Consider the following 27,799-nt stretch of genomic DNA (forward strand, 5'->3'; position numbering starts at 1 on the left):
TGAGGCCGACGTGCGAACCACTCATCCGCCGGGCCGCCCATTCATAGATATTAATCATTAAATTTTATTATTACTAAATAATTTATATGTAGTAGACATACACCTGCTTATGGCAGGTGTGATACTGGTGTGTGCCCATAGCGAGCAATGATGATGTTGCTCACACCGGTACTCAGTGTGCTCAGGGAGGTTGTCTTTCTACCCAGACAAACAAAAAATTAGAGGGAACATTGAACCGGAGTACCCAGAGGAAACCCACACATGCAAACTCCACACAGATGGACATGACCTGGATTTGAACCCCAGACCCCAGAGCTGTGAGGCCAACGCACTAACCACTCGCACCACCTTAATTAATGTCAACATTGATAAAAAGACATTGTGAGAGTTTTCTAACACACTGTAAAAAACAAACTCACTAGGTCAAGGACTTTAATGATACTAGTTTCAATTATCTACTTGTTCAAATACAGTATGACTGTGGGAAAAACGTGAGGTAGTAAGAATTAAATTACCCAAGCATGTTACAACAGTAGGTTTATATGTTTTTTGAGTAATATCATTTAAAAACCCACAGTCTGTAGATTGATCTGAGAAGTCAGATTGTATTCTAACTCACAATTGAATGAAAACTTTGCAATGCAGGGCTAACATAAGTACTGTAGAACTGTACACCTGCTGTTAAGAAACAACAAGCCAGGTCAGAATGTTAATGTAGTATATTCTAATGTTCAGTGGGCTATCACAATCCTTTTTCTTTGGTTCCTAATGCTATAGGTTTATGCAAATGACTGACTTTTAGCTCACTAGGACCCTCAGGAGTGAAGTCTGGGGAGTTTTTGATCTCTACAACTGGAAACCTGAGTACACTCTTGGTAAATATCTTTAACAGCTGCCTTGGATTTATAGTTTGGGGATCATTTAGCTCGGTAATGGTCGTAATCTATATGACTAACTAACTACAGTGGTACCTCGACATACGAGTGCCCCGACAAACGAGCAATTTGAGATACGAGTAAAATTTTGAGCAAATATTTATCTTGAGATACGAGACAAATTTTGATATACGAGCAGACAGCGAACACGAGAGGCTGCTCATAAGAACATCATGGGCACTATCCTTCTGGTCGCAACTCCCTCGTGTAATGTCTCTACGAGGACTGGGCAGAGCGTTGCATTTTTTCAGTGTTTTTTTCCCGTTAGTCAGTGCGAATGGGGGAGCGATCGCTAATACGAGAGGAGTATATACTACTTCTCGTTGGCAAGTGGTCATGCGTTATCCTATTGTGAGGACATTTGTGTGCATCATTTTCGGAATATTTTGAAGGGAATACAAAAGCAAACAACCCTCGATAGGTTGAATCTGAAAGTCAGGGTAGAGGCGGGGCAAATAGAGCCAACCCGGGAGAAGAAAGGTATCAAAATTTAAAACTTTAAAGTTTAGTGTGAGGTTAGATTAAAGTTATTTTTGAGTGTGTCTACATCGTAATCCAAGTTCATTTAAATTTGTTTGTTATGTTATGAGCGCGTTGCCGTGCAAAACGTCTCCCCCCCTCTTTCTCTGTCACTCTCTCTCTCTCACTTCCGCGAAATCCGTCTAATTTTAGTACTATTAAACACATTTTAGTACTATTAAACCACTAGTTATTTGTTACTTTGTTAATAGATGGCGAATTAGAACAAATAAAAAAGGTTTTCCAATCCAATATCCTGTTTTTGGTGTTTTTTTCAGAGGGTTGGAACAAATTAATTTGTTTTTAGTTCATTTCTATTGGAAACGTTTGTTTGAGTTCCGAGAAAATCGACATACGAGCTCAGTCCCGGAACACATTAAGCTTGTATCTCAAGGTACCACTGTATATGATCTGTGTTAAGGCTGGATCCTCAACAATAATCTTCATACAGAGGGAGCATCAAGCACGGAATATTTTTTGACTCCCGGCCGATGGAGGTTATCTGGGGATAGACGCCTCTGAACGCTTCTCAAAATGGCTGCTGCCTGCTCGCTTTCTTTGTTCTCTTCTCTAGCCCCCACCCTTCCTAGCAGGGGGGGCAGAAATCCCATTCAATGGAAACATCTCCCGCCCAAATACGCCGTGCCATCGGTCGGGAAAGCTTTTAATAGAGGTAGGCGGAGACAAACTTTAGGCGGGAATACAAAAGGGGAGGTGTGTTATATACAAAGTGATGACAGGCTTTGACCTGTAGGTGTCAGTAAAATTCTATTCTAGTGACTACATAATATATATAAATGAATACATGAGAAATACATTCTACAGTGGTACCTCGACATACGATCGTAATCCGTTCCGAGACTGAGATCGTATCACGAGATTCTCGTAACTTGAGCGGACGTTTCCCATTGAAATGAATGGAAAACAAATTAATTTGTTCCAACTCTCTGAAAAAACACCAAAAACAGGATATTGGATTGGAACAAATGTTTTATTTCTTATAATTCGCCATCTATTAACAAAGTACCACATAACCAGTGGTTTAATAGTAATAAAATGTGTTTAATCTAACTAAAATTGGGCAGATTTCGCCGACGGGAGACAGAGACGTTTGGGGGGGTGGGGTTTTTTTTTCCACGACAACGCACTTGTAAACGGAACAAACGAATTTAAATTAACTTGGATTAATATATACAGACACTCAAACATACGTTTAATGTAACTTTACACAAAACTGAATTCTAATTTTGTTGTAATCTTTTGTTACCTTCGTTTTCCGGGTTGGCGGTTTGCCACGCCTCCACCCTCACGTTCGCTATCGATGGGCTGTTTGCTGTTGTACTACGTATTCCCTTCAAAATATTCTGAAAATGATTCACACAAATCTCCTCACAATAGGATAACCCACCACCACTTGCCAACGAGAAGTCTTGTAGTACATTTTAGCGATCGCTCCGCTGCTCATAAAGACCAGCTCGCAACTCCCTCGTTGTAATGGCTCTGGTTGCAACCGCTTTGAACGGCGCCTATGAGAGAGAGTTGCGACCAGAAATATTACAAAGAGGGAATTGCGAGCCAGTGCCGCTGATGTTCTTAGGAGCAGCGAACGAGAAGTAATATAATACTCCTCGTATTAGATAATAAAAATAACAGGAAATGCAACAGCTGAGCTTACCCACGTATTGATTGTGGGTAATGAAGTTTCATTCTGAGAAAGAGTGCCATTGCCTATCAGCGTTGTGTGCACGAGTATACTTCATTACCCAGAAAGCCCTCTTTTTGCCCGGGCATGCGCGTTGTGCGTTTCCTGGTTGATGTGTAGGAGAAACTCGTCTGAATTAATCGTTCAGTGCTCGTAGATATTGTTATACATGAAAGATATGCAAAAAAGGCTTGGTCGCATCACGAAATTTTGATCGCATGACGGGCGAATTATTCGATCGAAATATCCGTCGTAAGACGAGAATATTGTATGACGAGCGGTCGTGTGACGAGGTACCACTGTATATTTCACAATCTGGTCCATGTCTTAAAAAGTAGCTTCATGTGTCAGATTTTCTTTCAGTCAAAGCACTGGAAATATTATTATTAAGAAAATCATATGAAGAGTATTTTCAATATCTCTGATGGGTCCTTTTCATTCTTGGATAGTAGATGGTTCCTGTGATGAGGCAGAAGGGCAGCCAAGCAGCTCGGCAGGGCACCCGCCAGCAGCAGCCACCGTCTCTTCAGCCCGCAGGCACAACTCCTGAAGGAAGTTGGCCGTCTCCATTTCCAAGTCACTCTCATCATCTAACAGGGCGTAAACATAATTGATTACTTGTACGTAAAAGTACAAAAAGGAAAACAACTATTCAAACTAAATTTCATCTTCATATCTCATACACTCAATTGTTGTTGAATGCAATAATTCAGCCATTTCAAAATATCAAAATGTTATTTTCTCATCTCAACTCATTTTCTGAACTACTTTATCCTCACTAGGGTCGCGGGGGGTGCTGGAGCCTATCCCTGCTGACTTCGGACCAGATGCGGTGGACACCCTAAATTGGTGGCCAGCCAATCGCAGGGCACAAGGAGAAAAACAACCATTCACGCTCACACTCATACCTAGGGGCAATTTAGAGTCTCCAATCAGCCTACCATGTATGTCTTTGGAATGTGGCAGGAAACCGGAGTACCCAAAGAAAACCCACGTACGCCCGGGTAGAACATGCAAACTCCACACAGGTGGACCGACCTGAATTTGAGGGTGACACGCTAACCACTCAGCCACCAGGTAACCCTATGTTATTTGATATAGATTAAAAGCATTTAGTCGGTGGCCCAGTGGCACGAGTGGTTAGCGTGTTGGCCTCACAGCTCTGGGGTCCTGGGTTCAAATCCAGGTCGCGTCCCACCTGTGTGGAGTTTGCATGTTCTCCCTGGGCCTGCGTGGGTTTTCTCTGGGTACTCCGGTTTCCTCCCACATTCCAAAAACATGCATGGTAGGCTGATTGGACACTCTAAATTGGGTTTGAGCGTGCATGGTTGTCCATCTTCTTGTGCCCTGCAATCGGCTGGCCACCAATTTAGGGTGTCCCCCACCACTGGCCCGGAGACAGCTGGGATTGGCTCCAGCACCCCCCGCGACCCTAATGAGAACAAAGCGGTTCAGAAAATGAGAGAAAGAGCATTTTTCCAAACATGTATAGCTTGTTTTTCTTGTAATTTTGGTGACTATCGCTTAAAAATCATCAAAAGCTAAAATTTGCTGCCTTAGAAAATTTAAATTTTACATGAGACCAATCTGCAAAAGACATTTGAAGCACAAATGTCAGGATAAATATGTATATATCTAACCACTCAACAGTCGGTTGTGCCTACTTTTGCATAAAATACAACATGCAATGGAAGCTCAAGGGGTACTCGGATGATTCACCGAAAGACGTTTCGCCGACGGACGTTTGACAGACGGACAGGTCACCGAATGGACGTTTCGCCGAACGTTCTTTCGGCCGAACGGCTGTTCGGCCGAATGAACGTTTGCCCGAACGGAGGTTTCGCCGAAACGGGATTTGCGCGCTCGTCCCGCCCCCGGATCGTGTGTGTACAAGTTTTTCAATCTCGGCCCGCGGGCCATTTACGGCCCGTTAGGATTTTTAATCCGGCCCGCCGCCGGCGCTGTCCAAATTATAGTAAAAATCAATGATTCATTTTCCTTTGCCGCTCATCACTCTCAATTTATTAGTCTACCGTCAATGGCAGCCTGGGGATAAGCACTCTTGGGCGGGCATCTCACCCGGGAATAAGCACTCTTGGGCGGGCAGATGTAGCAGAATTGAGCCGTAAAATGACATGCCCAGCAATGCCGGCCCAAGAGAGCTTATTCCCGGGCTGCCATTGAAGGTAGACTAATAAATTGAGAGTGATGAGCGGCAAAGGGAAATGAATCATTGATTTTTACTATAATTTGGACAACACCGGGGGGGGGCGGGATAAAAATCCTAACAGGCCGTATATGGCCCGCGGGCTGAGGTTGAAAATCTTGTACACACACGATCCGGGGGCGGGGCGAGCGCGTGAATCGCGTTTCGGCAAAACCTCCGTTCGGCCAAACATTCATTTGGCCGAATGAACGTTCGGCGAAACGTTCATTCGGCGACCTGTCCGTCTGTCAAACGTCCGTCGGCGAAACGTCTTTCGGCGAATCATCCGGTCACGAGCTCAAGGTGCTCTGATGGTGTTTCTTCAGGTCAGCTACAATGTTGAGATTGGTCTCTCTCAATTTTCTATGTACGATAACTCATAGATTTTCTGTGAAATTAAAGTCAGGGGAGATTCCAAGCTAATAAAATACACTACCATAGTCAGTACCACTATGGCCATTAAATATAAAATCGTCTCAATATAGTCATTCAGCATAGAGAAGTATGAAATGTTAGAGAATTACCCTGCTGGTTGACGCAATGCTAAGCAAATGCGATCATGCAGATACAGAGGCATTAAACAGCTGGTTCCACTACTCTTTATATTATTTTTTTTTGACATTTTCTGAACTTATAGAGCCTAAAACTGAACCTTGGTGAATTGACAGAACACAAGCTGTCAGACAACTACCAAACAGTGAACCATGGTTGGAAAAAAAAATCCTAAAGGCCTGATTGGATTATTATATAAACAAGATAAGAATGTGACAGCGCACGTTCTAATATTTGCTTCTTAGGCAATTTTGGGTTTTATTGATCTGTAAACTATAATTCTCTTGATTATGAAAAAAAACAAAGCTTTGAGATATTTTAAGCTATATGTAATAAATAATGTGGTATGAGATTCACTTTTTAAATGATTGACGAAAGCTTGCCTTTTTGCATAATATTCGATTTTTATGAGAAGCAACTCTATGTGTGACTTTATAAGAAACAATTTCCACATAACCAATGACTGATTTCCTTGAGCTAAAACAAAAAGAAGTGAGCACCTTTCAGCTTTTTCAGCTTTGGGGCATCCCTTTCCAGGTCGGCATTCTGCTCCTGCATGACCCTGCACATCTTTTTGTGGGTAAACCAATGGATCTTTTGGCATGTCAAACTGCAATAAGTGACCTACAATACAATAAAAAATATAAAAAAGCTCATTACAATACACATTTTTACAGTGGTGGACAGTCGGGGGCTGCAAGGCCTTCTCTGCTGGCCTAAAAAATATCTGAATCACAGACTGATGTTAATTATGTTTTGACCATGAATACTTATTAAATAATTCCAAATTGTCTGTCAGCTTCCTTCCATTGCTTTTCCCCTGGTTGCGCTGCTTCCAAATGTGTTTTCATATTTAAGCATCTAACCAATCACATTTCAGCCATTATTTGTTGCCAGGGTCAGAAATCTGCTTTGCGGCCTTCACAATCTGTTCTGCAGGCTCTGCTGCATAAAACAAGCGTCGATAAAACTGTTGCTTTAACCAATCAGATTTCGAGTTAGCGACACCAAACCAGAGTGAGCGAGCTAGAGCCAAATAAGGAGGAAAGAAAGGAGGGTGGATTTTGTGTACAAATAAAAATGATTTTTAGTAAGTAGAATATGGCTATATTCCTAAATAATATTTCAATCGTATGAGATTATTATTGATGCTTTTTTAAATATGTGTCACAGCTTGGATTGATTCATACATAGCATTGAAGGTGTCGATTTGAAATTCACAGCCCGCCACTGCATTTTTAGCATTAGCTGTTCCACTATTAGGGAGTGCAGTGAGGTACTGGGTAGCATGTCCACCTTATAGTACTGGGGGTGTCTTCATTGGGAAAGGAGATAGCAAGACCTGGTGGTGTAACCAGAAAGTGCAGAATAGTATTCAGGAAAAGAGATTAGGTAAGAGTGGGATATTGAGAGGACAGGCAAATACCATACAGGAAGCATATGATGATCTGTATGCAGAGCTACCAACTTCTCCGGAATTTCCGGAGTTTAAGCAAACTCCGGGACTCCTGACAACATCCCTAAACTACGGAAATCCTAAAAAAATTGTCCCGTAAATTATTTTTGAAGCAACCAATTCAGAAAAGTACCAAATTTCCAATTTAAATGCCGCGAAATTCACACCATCTCCGGGATTGTTCTAAAGGAAGTAGGAGTACACAGCACTGGTAGGTCTTATCAATATGCTTGCTGGTGCAAAATCCATGGCAATTTGGATGCAACATCTAATAAGAAACCCAGACACTCGAAGGAGTTTATTGGTTCGTATTCGACAAAATATCCCATTTTGAAGCCGTCTCCAAAAGCACAGAGATTTGCACATTGCACAACATGCAAGTGCGACTTCAGCGTGACACATGGTGGAATTACTGACTGTAAAACGCACGTAGAATGACCCAAAAACAAAGATAAACTTATTTTCATTATGCTGTACTTTTTCAATAGTTTGCAAAAACACAATATTTAAATTAATGTAAAAACATGATAATAACAGTTTGACTTAAATTGTCCTACATTGTTTTTTTTAACGTTTTATATAGATTTTGCGTGAATCGCATTCACTCTGGAAAAACTCCGGAAATGGGAGAAGGGTACTCCTGAAATGGGGTCGACGGAGGTTGGCAGCTCTGTGTATGGCAGAGTGTAGAGTGATGAAGCGTAGAGATGTTAAGGTGTTAACAGAAGCTAGACATATGAAAGATTTATTTTGAGGAATTAATAAATGGGGGAAATGAGCGAGAACTAAGGATAGTAGAGACCGACCTTCAGCTCGTGAGAGTAAAATATGTGACACAATATATATATATATATATATATATATATATATATAAATATATATGTGTGTGTGTATATATACAGACGCTCCCCTACTTACGAACGCAATTGGTTCCGAGTGATTGTTCATAAGTTGAATTTGTTTGTAAGTTGATTCAGTGCTATATTTTGTATTATAATTTATGTTTAAGGCCGATATAAGTATATTGAAGGTTTATATAAGCGCATTTGTATGTTTAAGGCTTGTATAAGTAACACGCATTGGTTTGTACTGAAAAAAAAAACATTTAATAAAATGGAGAGAATATGTACAGTACTGTAGAGAGAGAGAGAGATTTATGTATTAGAAACTGGCCAAAAGAAGCGACATAATGACAATTGCACAGTTTTCTTCTTTTTTTCATCATAAATGATGCGGTAGCACTGTATGGCATCATTCAATTGATTTGCAAACTTTGTGCAACGTTCAATATTTGGGTCCTGCTGCTCGATCTTTCTGTTTATAAATGGTACTGACGGTCGAACGATTCAATGCCCGTGAAACGCTCACCACTCTCACGCGCATCAAGCTTCGTTATTATTGCCACTCGTTTCAAATGAAATGGCTTGCCTCTTCCTTGCAACTCCCTCAATAGAAGCCTTTAGCTTTTTACCAACCATATTCAATATTGGATGCATGAGATATTTAATGATACAAATGAAAAAGGTTCTTTGCACACTGGAGATACATTCACGCACTTCCGCATTGCAACGAAGAAGAAGGTAGATGCTGGGTGAGCTGAGCTCTCACAGCGCCAGGCGTCGGTATTAGCGGCGGAAAGAAGTACCGTAATTACTCGAATATAACGCGCACTCGAAAATAACACGCAGGTAATTTTGGGCCCAAAAAATCTGGAAAAACGCAGTACTCGAATATAGTGCGCACCTAAAATTTCCCGCTGACGAAAATCAGAAATCTTACCTTTTTTTCCTTCGTTTCACGATTGTTTTGTTCAAAACCGGATAGAGAAATCTTCAGGTACGAGCGTGTCTAGTGTCGTGCAGTTGGTGGAGTTATGCGTTTGAATTTTAGGGCAATAGATGATACACAGAGTGGACAAACATATCATGTAGACATGTTATGTTGCAATACCTTTTAGACTTCCTTGAACATTGACTACATTTCAATTGACAATAACATGTTTTAATTCAAATATCTATTGTCATTCTCAAACAAGAAAAGGAACATACAAATTGAATAAATAAATGATTTGAAGATATGCACAATGGAAAAGACTATCACATGTAACAAGGGAATGTACTGCCCCCCGCTGGACATATTTCTAAATACAAGTACGTACTACACTACAATGTAGTATTCTACTTTCCAGCTTATTAATGCAGGATTGTGATGTTTGTGAGGCTTGACGATCTTTAATATGCGTGTATTTTGAATTCAAAGTTGGAAATTGCACAATGTCCGTGCGTCAAAGTGAGTTTGACAATGCTTTTTTCGATCGAAAATTTGTAATTTATTTTAGTTATTGATTATAACACGCACCCCCAACTATTGGAATTAATTATATAGCAAAAATATGCGTGTTATATTCGAGTAATTACGGTACTACTCCGAAAAAGACGCGAAATACAAAATTGGACTTGCGAACATTTTTGGACTTAAACGCAATTTGCAGACATGTTCGTATGTACCGTTGTTCGTAAGTAGGGGAGCGTCTGTATATATATTTATATATGTGTATATATATGTATATATGTGTGTATATATATTTATATATATATGTGTATATATATATATATATATATATATATATGTATATATGTGTGTATATATATATATATATATATATATATATATATATATATATATATATATATATATATATATATATATATATATAATATATATATATGTATATATGTATATATGTATATGTATATATATATGTATATGTGTATATATATATACATACATACATACATATATATGAATACGTACACATATATCCAATATCAATTTAAAAGTGACTCATAATTGCCTACTAATCAAAACGAACAGACCCAGAATTAACAGTAAATGACATAACATGAGAGCTTTCCTTCTATAGCATTTTCTTATAACTAAATGTGCTATAAAATTCTGAAATTGACTACACTGTAATTACTTTACAAGTAATTTTACATGCAGAATAGGAATTTGGCAGTCAAATCGCTCTTAGTTTTTACGATTGTTTAATTATTACAACACAATGCATCTCATGTCTAGCTTTCTAGCTCTACGTTAGCCAGTACATGTTTACAGAACATGCAACATGACAGTAGAAAGCCTATGAAAAGCATGCTAGCTGACTGCACAAATCTGCAGCTCATTCAGGGTGTGACTATCTACTGTTGGAGATTTTTCAGTAGGCGGGGCCATGGCATCTAAGAAAGAAAGATGAATTAGGATCTAACTTATTCTTAAGCGTTTTCTGTCAGTTTTTTTGCATGGACTTGCGTTTACAGTGGTACCTAAAGATACGAGCTTACTGCGTTCCGGGACTGACCTCGTATGTCAATTTTCTCGTAACTCAAACGAATGTTTCCCATAGAAATGAACTAAAAACAAATTAATTAGTTCCAACCCTCTGAAAAAACACCCAAAACTGGATATTGGATTGGAAAAACTTTTTTATTTGTTGTAATTTGCCATCTATTAATAAAGTAACAAATAACTAGTGGTTTAATAGTACTAAAATGTGTTTAATAGTACTAAAATGACAGATTTCGCGGAGTGGAGAGAGAGGGCCAGAGAGAGAGATGGGGAATTATTGCAAGACAACGTGCTAGTAACATAACATAAACAAATTTAAATGAACTTGGATTACGATGCAGACACACTCAAAAATAAGTTTAATCTAACCTTGCACTAAACTTAATTCTAATTTTGTTTTAAATTTTTATACCTTTCTTCTCTGGGGTTGGCTCTATTTTCCCCGCCTCCACCCTGACTTTCAGATGCAACCCATCGAGGGTTGTTTGCTTTTGTCTTCCCTTCAAAATATTCCGAAAATGATGCACACAAAAGTCCTCACAATAGGATAACGCACGACCACTTGCCAACGAGAAGTAATATATACTCCTCTCGTATTAGCGATCGCTCCCCCATTCGCACTGACTAACGGGAAAAAAACACTGAAAAAATGCAACGCTCCGCCCAATCCTCGTAGAGACATGTTGGGGTTATTCTGGGATACTATTATAGATCTATGCATATTAATTATTATTGTATAAGAGTGTCTTTAATTTGAGACTGGGGCAAACTCGAGGTCACCCTCCCAGACAGCTGGCTCCAGCTAGAGACTTAACATTTCACCGAGTCCTCGCTCCAGGACTGATTACTGGAAGATACGCCTCGACCCTTTCCCCAGATACAAGTTCGCAATGAAGATCTGTGAAGGACGCTTAAATTGTTGTTGATTCAGCGGATGGCTATCAATCAACCTCCGGGATTACTCGCATATGTTTCTCAAATTATGACGCTCGGTTCGCTTGATATGGAATTGTTTTGCCGAATGGAGGCTCGTTTGTTTAATTTCCAATGGAGTTGGTTTTGAGTTCGGACCTTAATTGTTATCAATGAATACCTGATATGCGATTATTGTTGCAGTTGTTTTTGACCTCGATGGTGTTATTCAGTTATCTTATGCAATTGTTTGAATCAGATTACCTTAGATGTTTTGAATTATCCGCTACTAAATGGACAGAGGAGGATGCCGCTCTTCAGAATCATCTTGGACGAGGACGAGTCGGGAGTGATTTTCCTTGCAAGTTGGTAGCTAGAGTATGCCAAATGATGTCTCTCTGTTTTATTAAAGACTAATTAATAAACCTATCAAGACATTACACGAGGGAGTTGCGACCAGAAGGACAGTTCCCATGATGTTCTTATGAGCAGCCTCTAGCGTCGGCTGTGTCAAAATTTGTCTCGTATCTCAAAATAAATATTTGCTCGAAATTTTACTCATATCTCAAATTGCTCGTATGTTGGGGCCCTCGTATGTCGAGGTATTACTGTATAATGTTTGCTTTCGTTGAAAAAAGGCACTTGCTGTAATATTTCTTAGTACTTTTCATGGAATACTTACAGATTTGCAGAGGGAGCACCGTTTGTCAGCTCCCCGTTCTCCACATGTGGCACAATAGTTATCATCCACAAAAGCCATCTGACCTGTGAGAGCCTGAGTTAAGACTGAGTAGGCAGTTGGGTTGTTGCCCTGAAAATAGGAAAAATCTACAGTTAACTACATAAAAACAATTCTACTATTTAACAATAGCTCTAATATCTTGTTTTGTTTATTAACTCATTTAGTGCTACAGATGACAAAACATAATCTCAATGCATTTTTATTACAAGGGCTGGCAGAAAATGATCATTGCCAGTAATGGGAGTGAATGAAATAAAATACAAGTACAGTTTTGTGTGCTATAGTTTAATTCTCTGTTAAATTCTTCACTTACTATCTCTACCGGCGCAATGCTCCTCACCAGCTGCTGAAGCAGTGTAGTCTCGCAATACGGGAACTTTCTGATGCACTCTCGAATGAATTTCTCTTGGTACTGTGGGAAGCCATCACTGTCTCTCCCCCTTAGAAGACTGGGGGCCACCAATATGATAATTAAGAAAAAGCACAAACATCACATTTATTGTAAAAATATTTCTGTAGTACACGTTGTCTGATGAGCTTGTATGCCAATCACAGGTTGAAAGCCAATTTGTACATTCATTCATTTTCTGAACCGCTTTATCATCATTACGGTCGCGGGGGGTGCTGGAGCCAATCCTAGCTGTCTCCGGGCCAGAGGCAGGGGACATCCTGAATTGGTGGCCACCCCCCGCGACCATAATGAGGATAAAACGGTTCAGAAAATGAGATTAGATGAGATGTCAGAGTAATAGGAATTTTAATTATAGTATCCTCACCAAGAAGAAAAAAACAAAGGTGAGAAGTTGAGTCCTCCCTTTGGATGGTCTAATAAAAATGTTACCATTGCTTTGTATGCCAAATGAATGAAGGCTTTCAAAGATTGTGTTGGGGTTATTCTGGGATGTTATTATATAAGTGCATATTGGGGCACATATGGAATATGTGCATATTATTAAATCATTCTTACGAAGCCGACGAAAGCTCGATATAACAAGGACACTTCCCCCCCACAGCTGGCTTCCAGTACATTTAATTGTTTTCAGGACTATTGACCGGACAGGTCACCATGTTCCAGTCCGAGGACTGTTGATCAGAGTTCGCAATGAAGATCTGTGAAGGACTCTTAAATTGCTTTGACTTGGATTCCGGCAGATGGCGATAATCGAATCAACTTCCGAAAATACTCGCATATTGTATAAAAACACTGTTGCTCGGTTTTACCTTATATGGAATTATTATGCTTACTTGTGCAAATTCTTACGCAGGTGTTTTTGGTTTCCGACCTGATATGCAATTGTTGTGGCAGTTGTTTTTTTTACCTTAATGGTGTTATTCGGTTAGCTTATGCAATTGTTTGAATCAGATTACCTTAAGTGTTTTGATAATGCGCGACTAAATGGACAGAGGAGGATGCCGTTTCTTCAGAATGTCACGGTGGCGAGGACGAGCCAGGACGATTCTCACTTGCAAGTTTAACGCCAGAGATGTACCCGATGCCCACCTTGTATTGTTTATATTATATTAAAGTATACCTATTAATAAACCTATCATTTTGTCATCTATGTTTTATGATTATGTAGCAGAAAAAAACAGATGTGAAAGCTTATTTTTCAAGAACTGTGAAGCCCAAATTTCTCCAAGTTTGGAATGCCTAAAACTAAATTTAATCAGAGGTGTTTGTAGATACTTTGCCTTACCTCTTCACTAAAGCATCCAACTTGTCATCTTGTTTCTGTAGGAAGATCACACATTTCTGCAGGATGCAGCTGATGTAATGCATCTTCATGGCCAGAACCTCATTCATGTCTTGCTGCTTCACGCACTGTTCACACAGCAGGTCCATCACCTGGTAACACTTCTTCAGGGCTACCGCATCCACCAAAACAGGGTTCTCTCTCACCAACATAACAATCTGGCAGAACAGTAATGGGACAACTTTGTTACATTTGTGGATGAGCGGGGGACCCAATTGCTAGAAAAAGCAGGGAAGTCAGGCAAAGTATTGAATGACTAAGAATGTTTTTATGTTGAAAGTCCTAAAAAAAGTATAGTGATATATATCTATTTAGGAAATTAATTCTTTACGGAAGTGGTTTTGTAACCAATGTTCGCTCTAATTTTTTGTTTGTCTGGGCAGAATGACAACCTCCCTGAGCACACTGACTACTGGTGTGAGCAACATCATCATTGCTCGCTATGGGCACACACCAGTATCACACCTGCCATAAGCAGGTGCATGTCTACTACACATAAATGATTTAGTAATAATAAAATGTAATGATTAATATCTATGAATGGGCGGCGCTGCGGATGAGTGGTTCGCGCGTCGGCCTCACAGCTAGAATTTTTTTTTTTTAAATGGGATTTTATTTTGTGCGCTCCATATGATTTGCTGTGCGCAGAGAAGACGAGAGTAGTGCGCAATTGTGCACGTGCGCATCTTAGAGGGAACATTGTTTGTAATTTAGATTTTCCGTAAGCAGAGACACAATTTACATGTATAAATGTTCTACTTCATTCCACAGTCTTCAAATTTATCAATTAAACCCTTCAGAAATGAGTCAGAGTTAAAATTTTGTATTAAAGAAGTGAGGACCACAAAAAGAGACAAAAACATTATTTATGAATCCATTAAAATTATTAATAAACACGTGCAAAAACATTTTCAATTGTTTTTACAGGGGCATGTAGGTAAGAGAAGAAAAGGCAAACGTTTGGCAACTGACAAAACTTATGAACGCAAACATGTGAACACACAACTTAAAATTATCAATTCCGTGAACTCACCTTTCATGGTGGCCAAAACGAAAAATAAAGAATAACGGTACTTTAAGTAACTTCAAAAACTAATTAAACAATGATACAAGGAAGGAGGCCAGCGTGGTGTTTGGAGACCGCTAATGGGAGTTGGGATAGCAACTCTGTCATGCAAATTCAAAACTAAAATACAGGAAGTGTATTTACGTTTCAGGGATGTTTGATTTTATTTTTCATAATTTGCGTTTTGTAACTTACATTTCTTACGTATCTTCAGCAATTGCGGCTTATCATAACCTGAATATTTTGTAAGTAGAGTCACTCGTAAGCAATGTTCCCTCAAATTTTTTGTTTGTCTGGGCAGAATGACAACCTCCCTGAGCACACTGACTACAGGTGTGAGCAACATCATCATTGCTCGCTATGGGGACACACCAGTATCACACCTGCCATAAGCAGGTGCATGTCTACTACACATAAATGATTTAGTAATAATAAAATTTAAGGATTAATAACTATGAATGGGCGGCCCGGCGGATGAGTTGTTCGCGCGTCGGCCTCACAGCTAAAAAAAGGTATTTTATTTTGTGCGCTCCGTATGATTTGCTGTGCGCAGAGAAGACGAGAGTAGTGCGCAATTGCGCACGCGCGCAGCTTAGAGGGAACATTGCCCGTAAGTAGAGGTAACACTGTACATACAGCTAAAAACTCAGGAGGCAGACAAAAGACTGGGTAAAATAAGAAACTTACTGTCTTTATAGTAGCCATTTTACCAGCAACAAGGCTTGAACGGACAGGTAGACAAATCTGACAATGACACGACGAAACATGGATGACGATCTGACAAAGAAAAACTAAGGGTTTACATAGACAGACTGAGGATTCCCAGAAAATTAGGAAGAGGTTGGTGACACAAGAGGAAGCCGATGGGTAGAGACACAAGGATAAGGCTACAACAGGTGGACTCAATAGGCAGTCACAAAGACAAGAGACACTATGGAACAAACTTGAAAGGACCAAACACAAACCCAATAACTTTAGCCATACCAGTGTGGGAGATATGCAGTGCTACCTCTACTTATGAATGCCTCCAAATATGAATTTTTCAGGTTACAAAACACTTTGATAGTTAGAAAATTCTCCAAGACATAAATACATTTCTTGTATCCATTATTTTGTTTTAATTTGTCCTGCCTGACACTCCCCTGGCTTCCTATTGGAGCCTCAGAACAGCAATTCTCTTTTGATCGCTGCTTGTCGTCACAGAGTTCTTTATTTAAAATTATTGGTGTGAATGAAATGAATATATATGTTGAATATATGTAATATATACAGTCGTACCTCTAATTACGAAATTAATTGGTTCCAAGACTTTTTTCGTAACTTGAAAATTTCGTAAGTAGAAGTGTACTTTATATGTAAATTCTCTAATTCGTTCCACGGTCCTCACACAACTACCAACTAAACCCTTTAAAATTGGTCAGTGTCCCAATTTTGTATGAGGTGTGAGGAAACACACAAAATGAGAAAAAATTTTAAGGAAATTATTTATTAATGTCTTCAAATAAATAAAGCATATGAAAATGTGTGTGTGAAAATATGTGGCACGTTGCATTTGTAGTTTTTAATCGCTTAATAAGGGGAATTCAAACAAAAATAATGGATAAGGAAATGCATTTACTTTTGGGGGATTTCGTAACTTAGATCTTTTTCGTATCTCGAGTCACTCATTTGCATACAAAGATTTCGTAACCTGAAACTTTCGCACCTAGAGGCATTCGTTAGTAGAGGTATGACTGTACTGTGATCTTTCACCATTTCGCGGCTTCAACATTCACGGCTTCAGTACATTGCAGTTTTTTTAATCTTAAGTATATAAAAAAGTTCATAAGAAATGTCAAAATCCACGCTGAAACTCCCAAGCGGAAAACAGGGAGAAAAAAAAAATGGCAGAAGTCAATGGCTCCTTTTGTGCATTCGCCCGTCTTTGGAATGCTTTCAATAAATAGAAAGTTCCACATCCAGATTGCTTCATTTGCCTGCTTTTGGGTCCTCCACCCATGACTAACACTCACATCTTTCATACAAAATTGTGACATTTTGATCATTTTTAAAGTACCGTATTTTCACGCCTATACGGCGCATCATATTTTTAGCCGCAGTGTCAATAACGAGTGCTATTTCAGTATTTTACACACACAAAGGACGCACCGTTTTTATAGACGCAGCCAGGCATGGCAAAACATACACCAGCTTAAACATACACGCTACACCCACACGCTAAAAACACATTTTTAAAAAGGCAACGGAAGCAAAAGTGAGTTCGGTTGTACTTTATTTTGCCATTTTACAATGTACTCACGTCATCATCACCCACAAATACATCAAAGTCCTCATTTTCTGAGTTTTATACGTTCGTCCAGGCGGCCACAATCCATTCGCAAATAGTAGCTAGCTAGTAGCAAGCGTAACTTTTCCAAGGCTGCTTTCCATGCTTCGTCAAGGTGTGTTGATGTCAATGTATACAGGCCACAATCCATTCACAAATAGTAGCTAGCTAGTAGCAGGCGTAACTTTTCCAAGGCTGCTTTCCATGCTTCGTCAAGCTGTGTTGATGTCGATGTATACAGGCCACAATCCATTCGCAAATAGTAGCTAGCGTAACTTTTCCAAGGCTGCTTTCCATGCTTCGTCAAGCTGTCTTGATGTCGATGTATACAGGCAACAATCCATTCGCAAATAGTAGCTAGCTAGTAGCTAGCGTAACTTTTTCAACGCTGCTTTCCATACTTCGTCAAGCTGTTTATGTTGATGTATACAGGCCACAATCCATTGGGTGTATTGACAAAAGAACTACATATCCCAGCAGTCACTGCACAGTACTTTTTCTACGGGGAAAATAGTAGAGTCGGGGGCTGCTTGCCGTAGTTGTGAGAGCTGTAGAGGACGGTGTACCCTATCGACTGACTTATTTTATTTTATCATGATAACAATTTTAGTATTGGTCCATATATAAAGCGCACTGGATTATAAGGCGCCCTGTCTATTTTTGAGAAAATTTAAGACTTTTATGTGCGCCTTATAGTCGTGAAAATACGGTATGTAGTTGGTAGTTTTTTGAGGACTGTCCAACGAATTAGAGAATTTGCATATAAAGTACTGCTCTACTTACAAAAAATCCAAGTTACGAAACAAGGTCTGTTACCAATTAATTACATAAATACAGGTACGACTGTATTTGTGTTATTGGATTTATGGTCCTAACCTTGACTGGGTTGAGGTTGGTTGTCATGATAATCTTGTGTAGGGGTCCTACTAAGCACGGAGGAAGCTTGGGCTCTCTCTCCAGCCCCTGAGGTCTCGTGTAGTACTCCAAGCTTGCCCGTGAAAAAAAGTTGTTGATTACTGTCACACAGTCATGCTGGCCTGCCAAAAGATATAAACAATGAGACAGTTGATTTCTGTTTTACACTTGACATTGCAGAATTGTGCTTGTCTTACCAACAAAAGCTGCCATTTGAGCAGCGGTGCGACCCACAGAATTCACTAGATCTGTTTCGGCCCCAGCGTCCAGCATCATTGACGTGATGCCTGTCTTTCCTGCCGGGTTAAGACAAGTTAACTAGTCAGTACGTTTGCATTTAATAACACTTTTAAAAAAACTATTGATTATGTACATTAGAAAAAAATGTTTCTGTGTAATTTTTATAGATCACAGTGGAGTAAAAGAGGAAGGGCTAAAAGCGGGTAGATAAAACAACGAATTATAGTTGGAGAAATACTGTGGAACTACTTCGTTTAGAGTATTTGGTTTGTTGCTTTGAGTGTCTTTCCACTTTGTGGTAGATTTGTAACTGTACAAAGATACGTACAGTGAATACAGTGGCTTCTCATAGAAAAATATCTTTTCTTTTGCTGATAATCTTTTGACATTATTCTCACAAGTTAGAAATGCTTGACATGCAAGATCATGACTTTATTGTTTTTCACTCTAATTATTCTTGGTAATGTTCCAACCTAAGTTTTGTAATATTTAATATTTTACTTCATCCCTATAAACTCACTCCCTCCAAATACATGGTATTAGTATTTCGATTTTATTCACCTATGAATGGAGCATTTTCTTTTTCAGTTTTAACCAATTAAAACCTTATGTATTAAACCTCAGTGTTTTTTTCAGGAATATTTAGGTTCACTTAAAGTAGAATTTTTTTTATGTTGTTAGATAGTAGTCAGTACATCGCAGTATTGTGTTTTTTTTTCAAGTGATACTTGGCATGAGGTTTCCTGCAATTGACCAGTGGCGGTCCGTGCATTTTGGGGTAGCGCCTTCTGCTATCGGAATCAATCCAACCTTCAAAAACTATTTTATGGCTATAAAACCTCTACAGCAGCTACAGCTGCTACACATAAAAAATCATCAATAATAACCTCATACAATTGAAATATTATTTAGGAATATAGCCATATTTTACTCACCAAAAATCCTTTTTAACTGTACACAATATCCATCCTCCTTTCTTTCCTCCTTCTTTTCTATCGGTATCAAAGCTAATGCTGAAAGTCGAGCCTGTCCTGTCGTGTTTCAGGACATAGTCCGTCTTGAAAATGGCTTTAAATCAACACAACAATATATTTGCTTGTGCAGCTTGCTCCAAATACAGTTTGGTAGCTCTTTGTAGTTAGCGCACTGAAACTGGCGCACACACCCTTTTCCCGGCTGTAACAGGCTTGCGAGCTTCAGAGTTGACCGCCCTTTCTTAATGATGTCAATTTTTTCTGGAAAAGTCCGTCTGAAAAATAGCTTTGTGAGCAAATCTGCAACCAAATCCATTTGTTTTTGCCTCTGTCGGCCATTGTGGGTGGAGTTTGCAATCTCTGGCTGCCTCACTATGGCTTTGGCCCACCTACTCTCTATAGCTAGCCAATCATAGTTGGTGAAAGCAATGACGTATCCCAGCCAGCAAAATGGCAATGCCTCCAAAAAAGCATTGTGGGGTTGCCAACTCGAAATCTGATTGGTTAAAAGCAAAACAGTCTTGTTTAATGCAGCAGAGCCCGCAGAACTGATTGTGAAGGCTTTGAGGCAGATTTCTGATCCTGGCAACAAATAATGACTGAAATGTGATTGGTTAAATGCTTCAATATGAAAACACACATCTGGAAGCAGTGCAACCAGGGGGAAAAGCAATGAAAGGAAGCTAACAGACCATTTGGAATAATAAGTATTGATGGACAAAATATAATATATGATTCAGATATTTCTTAGGCCAGCAGAGAAGGCCTTGAAGGCCCTGACGGCCCGCCACTGCAATTGACACTCTAAAAACATAGTAACAAGTAAGAGATGTTTATATATTTTACCTGACAAGCCCGCGAACATGAGAGCAGTGTAGCCATACTCATGTTGGTTGCAGTTGACATCAGCCCCATGCTGTAGCAACAAGCGGCACATATCGGCTTTGCCCTTGTAGGCCGCATGCATCAGTGGAGTCATCCCACACTTAATGACACAAAACAAAAATAGTGGAACACATTGTTTATTTAATCGGACTCAAATAACATGGCACTATCCAAACCATTTCCTTTTTGGTTACTTGAACTAATATTACTTTTTTGTCTTTGTGGAAGTTGCTATGAAGCACTGTCACCTGATTATGACGGACAAGCGCTTTGAAGAAGCTTGTGTAGTGGTGCCCTTCTATTATAAACAAACTCAGAGGGCTGCCTCTCATGAGTCATCGCCATATGTTTCTATCACAATAGGTAGCATATGTTAGACTGCCCTTCCTGTAGGGAGTTTGCATGTTGGGCTTGCGTGGGTTTACTACAGTCCCAAAAACATGCTTGGTAGTTTGGTTGAACACTCTGAATTCTCCCTAATTATGAGTGTGAGCACAAATGGTTGGCTGTCTCTTCGTGCCCTGCGATTGGTGGGCCACCAATTCAGTGTCCCCCGCCTAGTGCCTGTACTTAGCTGGGATATGCTCCAGCACCCCCTGAGACCCTTGTGAGGATAAGCGGTACATAAAATGAATGAATGAATGTTAGACTGCCGTAACTGTTTTGTAAAGAAATTATTATTATTTATTATTTATAGACAGCCAAATGTATTATGTGAGAATATTAAGATTTAACAATTGCTTCCTATTTGAGGTTGGTAAGATTTTTAGGTTGCAATTTATTTTACACCAATGCTTTTCTTCTTTAAAAAAATTGGATTACCAAAATATGTAAGGCCTATATTGTATATACTGCAGTGGCGGTCCGTACATTTTCTCGTAGCGCCTTCAACGGGTAAAATCCACTTCCTAACAGCATTTAATGATCTTGAAAATGGCTTTAAATCAACACAACAATATATTTGCTTGTGCAGCTCGCTACAGATACAGTTTGGTAGCTCTGGCTAATCACTAGCCAATCATAGTTGGTGAAAGCGATGACGTATCCCTACGCCTGCGACAAGGCATTGTGGTGTTGCCAACTCGAAATCTGATTGGTAAAGCAAAGTCTTATCGACGGTTGTTTAATGCAGCAGAGCCTGCAGAACTGATTGTGAAGGCCTTGAGGCAGATTTCTGACCCTGGCAACAAATAATGGCTGAAATGTGATTGGTTCAATGCTTCAATATGAAGACACACATCTGGAAGCAGTGCAACCAGGGGGAAAAGTAATGAAAGGAAGCTAACAGACAATTTGGAATTATTTAATAAGTATTGATGGACAAAATATAATATATGATTCAGATATTTCTTAGGCCAGCAGAGAAGGCCTTGAAGGCCCTGACGGCCCGCCACTGCCAAAATATATAAGGCCTATATAGTATATACTGTCATATTATCATAGATTTCTGATATATTAGATGAATTTATTTTATCCCGTATTTTATTCAATATGCAACATGAAACATAACCCTTGTGAGGATAAGCGGTACAGAAAAAGAATGAATGAATAGAACATGGATGAAAGAGTAAAATATAAAACTAAGGTAATGTAAAACAGGGGTGGCCAAGTCCGGTCCTCGACAGCTCCTAATCCAGTCTGTTTTCCATGTTTCCCTCCACCAACACACCTCAATCAAATCATCGGGATCGATATGAAGCTAAACCTAACCCTAAATCTAACCCTAGACCTGACCCTGACCCAGCGCGGATAGGGGCTCTCGAGGACCGGACTTGGCCACCCCTGATGTAAAATATAATGAATTAAAATTTCAAGGCGTCAACAAATCTACAAAAAGTTGAGACAGGTAACAATAAAAGGCTAGAGAAGTCAATTGCATATACAGAAAACAGCTGAAAAATCATTTGTACTACCAAGTAGGTCCACTGGCAACATGGTATATAAAACAGCTCCTCAGAGTGGTAGTGCCCCTGAGAAAATCAGTTCCCCCAATATTCCGCAAAAAGAGCAATATCTGGCAGGTGTTGAAAACAGTTTGAGGTTACCACACACACTATTAGAACATCAAGTAAAAGTTATTTTATATTGACTAAATTTTCATCTCTCGTCTCATTTTCTGAACCACTTTATCCTCACTAGGGTCACGGGGGTGCTGGAGCCTATCCCAGCTGACTTGGGGCCAGAGGCAGGGGACACCCTGAATTGGTGGCCAGCCAATCGCAGGGCACAAGGAAACAAACGACCATTCATGCTCACACTCATACCTAAGGGCAATTTAGAGTGTCCAATCAGCCTACCATGCATGTCTTTGGAATGTGGGAGGAAACCGGAGTACCTGGAGGAAACCCACGCAGGCCCGGGGCGAACATGCAAACTCCAGACAGATTGACATGACCTGGATTTGAACTCAGGACTCCAGAGCTGTGAGGCCGACGCACTAACCACTCGCTCCACCGGGCCAGCAATTATTTATTATCATTATTATTATTATAACAACTTTTCTCATTTCAAGTAGGAGGGCGAGATTGAAAGCGTTAATATTTTTTACTCTGACGGACCGGCACTAGGTAGCTCGCGGACCGGTATCGGTGGTTGAGGACCACTGATTTACATAAATTGGATAAATATAAAACTAGAATGAGATTCATAGAGATACAAGATACATCCTATTAATATCTCCATGGCTATCAATTTTATCACAAGAATGTGATGTTTTTGTAAAAGTAAGTGTTTTGTTTGTTTTAGTTTTACTTTAAAACGAGTCATTTTGACAGTGTTCTAACTTTGATGTCAGTTGTTCTACTTAAAGGTGAGCAAGCACCTTACCCACTTACAAAAAGGTGCATAATGATGAGAGAGACACCCATACCTAGGGCCAATTTTGAGTGTCCAATCAGCCTACCATGCATGTCTTTGGAATGTGGGAGTAAACCGGAGTACCTGGAGAAAACCCACGCAGGCCCGGGGAGAACATGCAAACTCCACACAGGTGGACCGACCTGGATTTAAACCCAGGTCCCCCAACATGAGGCCGACGCGATAACCACTAAGCCTCCGGGCCACCCGCCAACAAATTTAATTTTTGAAATTTTATTGAACTCGCATATCTGAAGCAGTTGCTTGTCATAACTGTGCTGAGTTTAATTTATAGTTTTTTAAAACCACAAACTCAGAAATTAGATTTGATTCAGTTTTGTAAACAGTTATCATGTGACTTTTTAAAAGTAATTATTTGGTTTGGTCACAAGAGTTAATACATATACACAAACACACACACGAGGGGGTAGACCAGACATGGGCAAACTACGGCCCACGGGCCATATGCGGCCCGTTAGGCCTTTTAATCCGGCCCGCCGACGTTGTCCAAATAATAATAATATTTTTTTTTTTTTTTTTAATGCGGTCAAAATACAGGAAATCATTGGATGACCTGCATGAGCAATTCTGCCGTCGGTTTTGTGATTTTGGAAAAATTGACAGCTGGTGTCATTTCCTTTCTCACAAGACCCGGAAACGGTTCCACAGGAGTTGCAGTTGGAACTGATTGATCTCCAATGTGACAAGTTCAACTCCCTGAAAGTCTCTTGAGTTTTAGGCTTCATTAAGTGCAGCCAAATTTCCAAACATCCAGAAGATGGCACAGAGGATTCTTGTGTTATTTGGCTCTACATATGTGTGAACAGAGCTTTTAGTCTGATGAAAACCAAGAAAGCACCCCATAAATCCCAGATGAGTGATGAGTATGTTCATACTTTAGTCCTTTTTTTCTGTTTATGTTTCATATGTACTGTTAACGGATTCAGTTTTTATATGTATCGTATCTTGTGCTGACCCGGCCCACCTGTCAAATTTTTAAAGTCAATGTGGCCCCCGGGCCGAAAAGTTTGCCCAACCCTGGGGTAGACCCTCCCGGGTTGAGAGTGAGAGGGAGGTAGGGTGGGGGCAAGGGGTTTAGGGGGAGAGACTGAGAGATATAACTATAAAAAATCAGTATGTATAGTGATTAATGTACTGTATGTATGTACATAAATACTATGTGGCAAAAGCAGTTTATCTATTACCACCTATTTCATACCTCGTCCAAACAGTTGACTCGTACATCTTCACTTGTAAGCAGCTGGGTTGCCTCTTGCACATCACCTAAAGAAAAAAAACTATTCAATTCATCCAATGTGTAAACCATTAATATATTAAGTACATGACTGTGCACTAGGAGTTTAATAATAAATCAAATTGGATCAATATGTCAATATGCAAAGCACAATTGAATCTAAATAGCTAAAAACAATAAAAAAAATATTGTTAAATATTGTCATCCTTTAGATATGCTATTTTTTAAAGAATTAAAATGCCCCAAATATTTCGGCAACAAAAATGTCAAAGGCATGATAATTGTTTAGTACTTTTTGATTACTTTGGGTGAAATGGAATTGAACGCGTTAAATCTATAAATAATAGATCAAAGACGCTCGAATCGAATTGAATTGCAAAAACATGGCTGAAGTTGTAATATTGGCAAATATTGTGTTGTTATTCATATAATTGATATGGCATTATATCATCATGACATTGATGATTTTTACCCCAATTATACACTATATGTACTTTACAAAATGTACCATAAAGCACAGTAACAATAGTAAAGTTGCCACTCCAGGTCTGAGATCACGATAATAATATTAAAACAGAGATTAAATCTAAAATAAGGAATCAATCAGAGAATTTGTACAAGTTCAACTCACCTGTCTCAACTAATTCCAAAAGTTTCCTTTCTGATGCTGTAAGATCTCCCTTGATTGGCACAGCCATTCTTTGTTCTGGTCAGATATTATTTGTGCTCTCTTTAGTCAATGTGAACAAAATCTAATTGGAAGTGTTCTCAAAAGGACTGATGAAGTGCGGCAAATACTTGAGAAGGATGAGCCATTCTTGGATCATACCACTAGCAAACAAAGAGGGAGGCATAGCCATATATGCTGTCATTTTAATTGGTAACTCATATCTTGTAATTTGCTCTGTATAAATACATATGTAGTAAATACTGAATGACGATACATTAAACATGAAAGCAAGACACACAAAGCTCATGTGCATGTGCTGAATTTGAAAAGTGGTCTCTTCCATTTAGACATGTTTTCTAGCAAAGTTGTGCCTATTTTCTATCCTTATTTCGTCTCGGACAAATTACAATAAATCATTTACTGATGAATAGAAAACGTTCGGTACAAATTTTATTTAGGTTATAATTACACATGAGTCTGTCTTTATAATGCTTTATATATTTTCCATTGCTGTTTGTTTAGGGACCTTGTTTAACTGTCCACTTACATTAGTCATTATGACTGTGGAATATGTATTCGTTTTTTTTTAACTGTGCTATTTGTCATCATGTGAAATGATATATACTATAGCCACTTGTATATTTAATGTAGAGAAAGCATCAGAATATTTCAGTGGCGGTCCGTGCATTTTCTCGTAGCGCCTTCAACGAATCAATCCAACCCTCAAAAACTATTTTATGGCTATAAAACCTCAACTGCAGCTACAGCTGCGACACATAAAAATAATCAATAAATCAATGCACAAAAATGGGGTAAAATCCACTTCCTAGCAGGATTTAATGATTAAATACAAATACTGGAGCTTTTCAGACATTACAACCGGGCCAGGGGGGTGATTTAACCGGACACATTTGTGTTGAGTTGGGTCTGACAACTATAACTATCTTTTGGCTATAGAGAAATTTTAAAAACTGTGTTCGTTTTTTTTTCTTTTGCGGCAACTTATTGAATTGTTTGATCCCTGTTATCTTAGTTCCCACTTTTTGCCCGAAAATTGGGTAAAATCCAGCCGAAAACAGCATTTATTGATTAAATACAAATACTGGAGCTTTTTAGACATCAGAACCAGGCCCGGAGTAACATTTCCCCGGGAAAACGACAGCGATGAAGGTCGATACGTCCATACGCAAAACGGCAAAAATTGCACTAAAATGGGGTAAAATCCACTTCTTAGCAGCATTTATTGATTAAATACAAATACTGGAGCTTTTCAGACATTACAACCGGGCCAGGGAGGTGATTTCCTCGGGAAAAGACAGCGATGGACGTCAATGGCGAAAGGGCAAAAATTTCACTAAAATGGGGTAAAATCCACTTCCTAGCAGCATTTAGTCATTAAATACAAACACTAGAGCTTTTCAGATATCAGAACTTGGCCCACAATTGAAATATTTAGGAATATAGCCATATTTTACTCACCAAAAATCATTTTTGTTGTATTTCTGGCATAGTCTGTCTTGAAAATGGCTTTAAATCAACACAACAATATATTTGCTTGTGCAGCCCGCTCCAAATACAGTTTGGTAGCTCTGGCTAATGACTAGCCTCATAGTTGGTGAAAGCAATGACGTATCCCTCCGCCAGCGACAAGGCAATGACGTATCCCTACGCCCGCGACAATACATTGTGGTGTTGCCGACTCGAAATCTGATTGGTCAGAGCAACAGTCTTATCGACGCTTGTTTAAAGCGGCAGAGCCCGCAGAACTGATTGTGAAGGCTTTGAGGCAGATTTCTGACCCTGGCAACAAATAATGGCTGAAATGTGATTGGTTAAATGCTTCAATATGAAAACACACATCTGGAAGCAGTGTAACCAGGGGGAAAGGAAGCTAACAGACAATTTGGAATTATTTAATAAGTATTGATGGGCAAAATATCATATATGATTCAGATATTTCTTAGGCCAGCAGAGAAGGCCTTGAAGGCCCTGACGGCCCGCCACTGGAATATTTTGATATCACTACCCCTGACCCCTCGGTTTTACTACTTGTTACTACATTTGCTCAAAATTACAATTACAGTAACTATATACATTGTGGGGGAAAAACAACAACAATTTGAAACAAACCTTGCAGCCATGCCTTTTACTTTTTATTTTTTAATATGTCAATCTTGTTTTTAACATTACATCCACATTTGTTAAGTAATGTCACTAAGATAACAGGGATCAAACAATTCAATAAGTTGGCGCAAAAGAAAAAAAACGAACACAGTTTTTAAAATTTCTCTACAGCCCAAAGATAGTTATAGTTGTCAGACTCAACTCAACACAAATGTGTCAGTGTTGATTCTTTATTGGTAAACATACATACACTTACGTGGGGTCACGAGTTAATTACCTATATTCTGCCATCTCGTGGAACAGTTTTTCACTGTCCGTTATGTCATTAAATGTGGCAGAGGTAGTTGAAAATGCACTGTTTT

At 39.3% G+C, this 27,799-nt stretch overlaps 1 protein-coding gene across 2 annotated transcripts; it reads right to left on the reverse strand.

The window, feature by feature from the left end:
- Positions 1-511: 511 nt before the first annotated feature.
- LOC144067569 (ankyrin repeat and MYND domain-containing protein 2-like) lies at positions 512-25,413 on the reverse strand. Of its 2 annotated transcripts, none has more exons than XM_077591409.1 (10): positions 25,275-25,413; positions 24,608-24,672; positions 20,494-20,632; positions 18,631-18,729; positions 18,395-18,555; positions 14,070-14,284; positions 12,713-12,821; positions 12,313-12,441; positions 6,415-6,538; positions 512-3,746 (listed from the first exon to the last, which is right to left on the reverse strand). In XM_077591409.1, the coding sequence occupies exons 1-10, from the start codon at positions 25,339-25,341 to the stop codon at positions 3,592-3,594; spliced, it is 1,263 nt and encodes a 420-aa protein (XP_077447535.1). In that variant the 5' UTR covers positions 25,342-25,413; the 3' UTR covers positions 512-3,591. The 2 variants fall into 2 exon arrangements, with proteins under 2 accessions (XP_077447535.1, XP_077447534.1); XM_077591408.1 differs by having other exon boundaries at positions 12,686-12,821.
- Positions 25,414-27,799: the final 2,386 nt, after the last annotated feature.

This window comes from Stigmatopora argus, chromosome 21 (assembly GCF_051989625.1).
Source record: "Stigmatopora argus isolate UIUO_Sarg chromosome 21, RoL_Sarg_1.0, whole genome shotgun sequence".
NCBI classification, from domain to species: Eukaryota; Metazoa; Chordata; class Actinopteri; order Syngnathiformes; family Syngnathidae; genus Stigmatopora; species Stigmatopora argus.